The 7,533-nt window shown below is 47.4% G+C and overlaps 1 protein-coding gene across 1 annotated transcript in view; it reads left to right on the top strand.

Moving 5' to 3' along the window:
* The window catches only part of GNAI2 (G protein subunit alpha i2), an 89,377-nt gene that overhangs the window by 68,418 nt on the left and 13,426 nt on the right, over window positions 1–7,533 (top strand). The window contains exons 5-6 of the mRNA XM_025204339.1: window positions 3,148–3,277; window positions 6,068–6,221. Of these exons, the coding sequence (XP_025060124.1) occupies window positions 3,148–3,277; window positions 6,068–6,221 (284 nt within the window). The remainder of the gene's footprint in view (window positions 1–3,147; window positions 3,278–6,067; window positions 6,222–7,533) is intronic.

The raw sequence follows: 7,533 nt of genomic DNA, 5'->3' as shown, positions 1-7,533 counted from the left end.
GCAGGGGGTCGGACTCGATGATCTATTGAGGTCCCTTCCGGCCCTAACATCTATGAATCTATGCTCCCCCCACCCCCATTTCCTAACCCATGGGGGTCCCGCAGGCTGGATTCCAAGGTTCCACAAAATGCATTTGGCCCATGGGCTGGAGGCTGAGCACCCCTGATCTAGTTGACCTGTGTTGAGCAGCTTCTGTCACCATAGCCAGAATAGAAGACTCCACCAGGATCCTCAATACCCAGTTGCCTTGAGACTCAATGCTGTAGAAACCCATAAGACTTCCAGACCTCTATTTGAAACAAAGAAGGGTGCTACATGCTAGGAGTCATGGTCTCTATGGGCCATGTCCAAATTGGGATAGTTCAGCATAGCCTTGTGCTGTTCTCTTCCCAGGCCAGCTCACCTACTGGGTTGTGCTGGCATATGCTGCTTGGATGTGGAAAGAAATGGTTTGGACAGAACTAAGTCAGTGTATAAACTGCCCTGATTTGTTTCTGCTTCTGGGAGATCAGAAGGGACTGGTTCTCCCTTTTTCTGCATTTGCTTAACCTGCAGAAGCACTTTTTTTTGTCTCTAATAGAGTTAACAGTAACAGAAAATATTTTGCATATAATAAACCCTGATTTTTCCCAGTGACAGCCACACTTGCTCCTTTTCCTCCAGTAATGGCCATGAGAGCAGGGAATCCTTGTCTAGTGAAATTGCTCACAGTCTCTCATAATTGGCATGGGGGATGCATTTGGATTTCAGCCATCTTTGATGTTTTAATGATGTATGAAAAAAGGCCTGAAACAGTTGGGTTTTCATTTGTTTTCAGTATCAGAAATTCAGTCTTCTCCAGCATGTTTCTCCTGCACAGCTCTGTGGGTGGCTAGAGGTCTGATAGGGTTGCAGTTTGTCCATCTCAGAAGATGGACAGTGGAGCAGCTTAAATCCATCTGATCACAGCTGAATCTGGCCTGGCACAATATATTTGTTGTGTGTGTGCAGCTGTTCACCAATTTACCTACATCATGGCAACCCTTCTTGTGCAGATGCAGTTAAATCAGGTCAGTTTGTCGTTTACTGAATGTAGTGGAACCAATATCAATTCATTAGAACCAGTTTCACTAAACTGGTTTTTGTTACCCCTCTAGGCATCTGCATGCAGTTCTGTGTGGAGGTAGTTGAACATGCCAAATTTGACACCAGAGCTTAGATTTGAGCAGCAGGAAGGTCCTGCTGCACCCCCAAGAAGCTAGAATGCTATTGTGAGCTCATGATACAGTGCTGTTATTCAGCGCTGTCTACACATTACCTGCCAAAGCTGTGGCAGGTGCTGATCATTCCCATTTTACAAGTGGGGAAACTGAGGCACAGAAAGCTGAAGTTGATTAGCTCAGTGCCATGCATCATTTCAGCAGCAGAGCAGGGAATAACAGCCCCTGACTCTTGCTCTGCACGTTCTGACAGCCAAGGGATGGGTTGCTAAGTACCATGCTCACCAGGTTAACACAGAGCACATGCATTAAACCAGTCAGGTACTACTCCCTGGGACCACCTGCATATTGTGCCATAACACTGTGCTCTAATCCTATTTAGCTCAGTGGTGATACATATGATGAGTATAATCTGCTCCAAAGCTAAGTATTTCCATCAAGCTGTCTGTGCAGCAGTCCAGATGTGTACAAGGCTGCTGAAGTTCCCCCTGACAAATGGGCAGAGGGAACAGCTTTTTCTTCCAAGCTCTTCTTGACAATGTCTTCCTAGAGATCTGTCCTTTCTTTCTGGGGTCAGAACATATTCCACGCTCTTATAAGAGCTGAAGTAATACCTCCTTGGAAAAAAGGGTGCTTTCCTCTTTAAGGGAAAAGGGGTGGCTTACACTTTGCAGAAATAAAGGAAGCATGTTGTAACGTCCCACCTCAAACTGAATCATTGGTAGTTTTCATTTTGGCAACTTTCTCTGTCCTAATTAGGCTTTTACCTTACGTTGACTAACTTGGGGTAAAAACATGTCTGTCTTCTTATGAAGATGTACCATAGGGGAAGGATACATTTCTATCTGCATGTCAGCAGCTGCATGTTAGAACCTAATGTGGGCAAGGCAACCTGTAGTTTTAACACCTGTTGGACAGCTGAGAGAGATCCAGGGGTTGTGAGGGGAGGAGGCTGCCTTAGTTTGCCTTGACCAGCTAACACATGTTAAAATAGATAGAAGCCTGTGAATATTCCCCTGAGAAAATCACTTCTGCTTCTAACTCATTCCAGGCCAACTCTGATTTTGCAGTTACTTGTGGGAGGGGACAGCCATATGACCCAGTACAGCACAATTGAGCTGTGTCTGTGCAACAGTTTATTCCCCATGTTTGTGCTCCAGTGACACCCAGTCCTAGCTGTACAAGTGCATTCTAGGAGAATGTGGCAGGTCTCCCATCGTACCTTTAAATGCCCAGAGGGTTCGTGCATGCAGCAAAAATGCATATGGCAGGGAGCATCAGGTAGCCTAGTTGCACAGATACAGGCACTAATTACACTTAAACTGCATTGTGAGTTTGCCTGAATGGCGAAGGCAACAAAGCACAGTTACCTGCTTGAATTACTGAGTACCAATCAGGTAGTGTCCTGACACAAACCATGATTAGAGTCATCCAAGCTGCTGAATGACTATGGATTTGCTTATAAGCTGTAGTTTGGGGAGGACCTGGTTGCAGCTGTATGTCTCATGTCCAAGTCTAGGAGTGAAGGTAAAAAGCTTGTTTCTGTTCTGAGCTGAGGGAGCCTAACTGCACCCAGCCCCAAAGTTTGTCAGCCAGTCCATTGCCATTTGGCCAGCTCCACTAATGCTTTGGAGACGAGGAAGGAGTGTTTAAGTCATATGAGCTACTTTATACAAGACTTACAGCAAGAATGATTTACTTTGCTAGAGCCTTTGAGCCTCTTAGGACAGCCTGCAGCTGGTTAACTGAGCTCTTGGTTCTGTGAGGTTGATGTTCTTTGTGGGGAAAACTAACACACAGAGCAGTGATAAAGCCTGTCAGAGGTCCTTCAGCCAGTCAGTAGCGAAGCCAGCTGCTTAGAGACCTCTGCTCCAAGAACTAGGACAGCTTTCCAGTAGAGAGGTATATGAGCTCCAGTGCCATAGTGACATGGGGTGTTTGCTTGCAGGATGTTTGACGTGGGTGGCCAGAGGTCGGAGAGGAAGAAGTGGATCCATTGCTTCGAAGGAGTGACGGCCATTATCTTCTGTGTGGCTCTCAGTGCTTATGACCTGGTTCTGGCTGAGGACGAGGAGATGGTAAGTAAAGGAGAGAGGTTGGACTGGGCCTGGATTGCTCTGAGCTTTGACATACACCTGCTGGCTGTCCAATTCTGAGTGATGGGCATCACTAAGGGCTTGTTCCTCCAGCCTGGGCATGGCTGCTGAACGGTGGGTTTTGCAGCCTTCTGCCTGGTCTCTTCGGCCTCCTTTATACTCCTTGGCTGCTTGTCTCTCTGGTTTTCTCATTTCATCTTTCCCAGCCCTCTTCTGGCTACCATTGCAGCATTCTGCCTGCATCAGAGACCAGGAATGAGCAGTGTCTCTGATGTTTAGACCAGTACAGGAGCTGCACACCCTGGCAGACTCATTAGTCAATGCCTTCAGCATAAGAAACCAGGTTGTGTGCTGCCTTGCCATGTGATCAGGGCCCAAACCATAGCCAGCAGTACAGCTCCAGGAGTGCTTGAGCCATCACCAAGAGTTTTTTGGCTCCATGTGGAGCCCTTTGACTCAACCAGCTTATACTGTTACAGCTTTTCTTTCTCTATCCCAAGCCTGGGCATTCCAGAAGATGAGGCTGATGTGTTTTGGGTAGAGGTGCACCGATACATGGGTCCGATATCAGATCGGCACCAATATAAAGAAAATTTAATGCATCAGAAATCAGCCATATCAGGCCGATTATTTGGCCAATAAATGGCCTGTGCATGCACACACTGCTGGCCTAGTATTGGAAATCGAATCAATATCAGCCGATATGCCTCCTTAAAAATTGGCTATCAGTATCGGCCGCAAAAATCGCTATCGGTGTACCCCTAGTTTCAGGAGCACACAATTTCAGGAACACATAGGTCAGCAATTGATAGCGGTGGTTGTGCTTTCCAAGTGCAACTGCCCCAACCCCAGAAAGGAGCTCCTGCGGCTTCCCCTCCCAGCTCCAACAGCCTCAGCCAGCATAAAGTTAATCTGAACCCTAGCAGCACAGAAACTACAGGAGGTCTGGGCATGACAAATCACCTAATAGCATTACAAACATAGAACAGCCCTTCTTTCACTTTCCAGCATCTGGCACGTTTTGAGACTAATTTATCTTCCTTTTACTCTTCCTGTCTCTTTCCTCTTGCTCCACACAATGTTGATGATTAAATCCTGCGTGCTGCTGTCTTAAATTTACCTGCTGTAACTGTCTGGCCTTTGGGAATTCCATCTGATAAGACTCGCATGCCTTTCTGCTCCAAGGCCTGCCTCATCATGAGATTCATGGCTTAAAAGCACTTAGCATGGCTTAAAAACATTCTCAGAACTACTTTTAAAACCAGTTTTCCTGAACACTTCACTTCAAATGCAGAAGAAACATGACCACCCGGTAGTGATCACCAGGTTCAGTGAACACAGGCAAGAATGAATGAGAAGAGCTACACAACAGGTTTTATTCTGGAGCAGTAAGCCACCTCTGCATGCCCTCTGTCCATCTCTGATTAGTTTAACTGAGTGACTGTCTCCTAATTCCCAACCTTTGTAGTCGAAGTAAGAGAACATGTCCAAACTACAACCTCTGTCACCACACACCTCATTGAGATAATGCAGGTGTGAAGCTTCGCTAGCCGCAGGACCCACTGGGAAGTGGTGGATAATTGACAAGGCCATGGACCATTACAATGCCCAGGACTTCATCCTTACAAAAGGCAGATATGCTGGTTGTTAAAGGTCTCACTGCATTCTTAAACCAGGTCATGCCATTCTGTTGATAGTACCTGCACAATTCCCATTACCATAGCATGAGCACATCTCACCCTTGCACCAGCCTGTGAGCAGGGAGGCACCATTATTCTCATTGGAGCAGAGACACTAAGGGTATGTTTGCACTGCTAGCATCTCTGCCCTGCATCCCACCTTCTCACCAAGCAGTTGGCAGTCTTAATGGGCTGTGGGCCAGAACAGCTGGACCCAGGTCCGTTCGGGCCAGGTGGCTTGGCCAGTGCATCAGTGGTGGGGGCTTTTCCTGTGTCTGAGCTGGAGCCAGGCAGCTGGGAGTTGCTCCCATGCTGCTACTGCCACTTTCCTCAGCCTCCTGCTCCCCAATTAGGGTGGTAGTGTAGCTTCCCGCCAGTGCAGAATTGTGCCAGGGTCAGGTAGCTAAAAGCTGTGTCCACACTGCTGCCACTTCTCCCTGACTCCCCCTTCCTTTCTCTGCTGCCAGTGGTAGGCCAATTTGCCTTCAGCTCTGTTGAGCTTCAGGACCTGAGATAGGTTTCCTCCCTGGCTTGCAACCCTGCCTGCAGTGGGTTCAGAACTCACATGGGTGCTGTAGATTGCAGCACCAGGAAGTAGGGGCCAGCATCAGTTCTACAGCTTTCTTGGTCTGATTTATGGCCTTTTTGTGCCTCACCTTATCTCTGTTGACCACAATTAGAGCCAAGCACAGAAAAAGAGACAAGCAGTGGGCAGACTTGGAGATCCTAGAAGATCTCCATTAATATTGCTAGGAGACAAGTAAGCAAGCAAGCAAACTGTCTTTCCTTCCATTTTTTGGGAGGAAGCTGTCACAAAGTAAATATAGAGAAGAGGCATGGCTTGTAGGAGCTGGGCTACTTGCAACATCAACCCTGAATGGTAGCCCAGGCACACCCTATATGACTTCCCTTGTTCATGGTCACTTTGGTTATCTAGTGGTGCAAGACATTTGAACCTGGATCTCTGGAGGCCCAGACTCGCACAAGGCTATCCTTTTCTTCTGCTCTAGCCAGTTGCCTAGCTGCTAACCAGGTTTATGTTCTGAGCATGTTCTCTTCAGCACACTGAGCATCTGGTTGGTTGTCTTGCCAGAATCGTATGCATGAGAGCATGAAGCTGTTCGACAGCATCTGTAACAACAAGTGGTTCACAGACACATCCATCATTCTCTTCCTGAACAAGAAGGACCTCTTTGAGGAGAAGATCATCCACAGCCCCCTGACCATCTGCTTCCCAGAGTACACAGGTAACATGTTGCTCTTTTCTAAACAGTGAAACCCAGGTGGCCATTCAGTTCCTTCATATTCTGCAAGACTTAAGGTTACGGGCCATGACCCAACCCCACTTTAGTAGGGAGTGATAAATTTGTAGCTCTTAAGAGTTTCCACCCCAGCCTTCTCCCTTTTCCCTCTTTGGGCCACTCTTGTGTGTAGACTTCAGTTGTCTGGTCTTTCAGGTCACAAAGCAAAGGTAGAAATGAAAGTACTAAGGACTTAGTTGATACTTGTCCTGTGCTCATATGTGTGTGGCATTTCTAGATGTGGTGTTGTAGGATCTCTGCCTCTTGGTACGTGCTGTGGGTGTAAAGAGGCAGCTGCCAGGTAGAGGTCCAATGGCACTAAGCCAGGGTTGTGTTTATAGGCCTCACAAGAGACACCTGATTAAAAACCCTGGATGTGAATACATAAGCAGGTGCTCAGCTGACACCCAGATGGTATGGTATGGCTTGGTATAAAGTCTCAGTGTAGATTAGAATCAGTAGGGCTCATTAAATTCAGATGATAATGCCCTGACCTGAGAGGCTTCTGCCAGTATCAGAGAAATGGAATCACAGGGTTGGTATGGACTCAGGTAAGCAGTAACCACAGGGAGTACTGCCTAATTGTCAGTGAGCTTTGGATTTAAGGGACAGCAGGGAGGACAGCTCTGTGGAGGTAGTGGCCTGTGGGGCAAATCCCTTTTGGATTTGGGCTGAAAAGCCCATCCAGGACCTTTCTGTAAATTGCAGTCAATAGCATCATCCTAGTACACCAGAACCAGCCCTAGTTTTAGCTGTTTCCCTTTGGTAGCTCCAATCTGGCAGCCATGACGGAAGGGAGGAAGATAAGATTTGAAGAGCTTATCCTTGTGCATAAACCAGATCAAAAAATGCTGGGGGAGGGGAGCTGTCTGCTCTTCTTCATAGCTCCACTAGGCTCTCGCCACTTCAGAATTCCTCAGAATGGGGACCAGGTTGCCCTTCCCACCCATGCCAGCTTTTCTCAGCCCACAGGCTCATGTGACCCAGCTGCTTTTATATTGCAGAGCCTGTGTGGGAACTATCACAGGCTTCCAGAGAGGATTTGGCTAAGTGGATGCATGCTCAGAGGTAGGACACAGCCACCACAAACTGAAAAGGAAAAGTAATTGTCCAATTAAAGGCTGCAGAGAGAAGCTGGGGATATGAAGCTTCCAGAGGACTACCTGGGGAAGCCAGGGCTGTAGAGTACATTCTAGTGGCTTTCTATACCCAAGTCCCGTTTCGCAGGGCCCTTTTTTTAACTCACCACTAATCCCAA

The sequence above is a fragment of the Alligator sinensis genome, unplaced genomic scaffold (assembly GCF_000455745.1).
Source record: "Alligator sinensis unplaced genomic scaffold, ASM45574v1 scaffold858_1, whole genome shotgun sequence".
NCBI classification, from domain to species: Eukaryota; Metazoa; Chordata; order Crocodylia; family Alligatoridae; genus Alligator; species Alligator sinensis.
The sequence above is the reverse complement of the archived record's forward strand: the minus strand, read 5'-3'. Positions and strand labels throughout refer to the sequence as shown.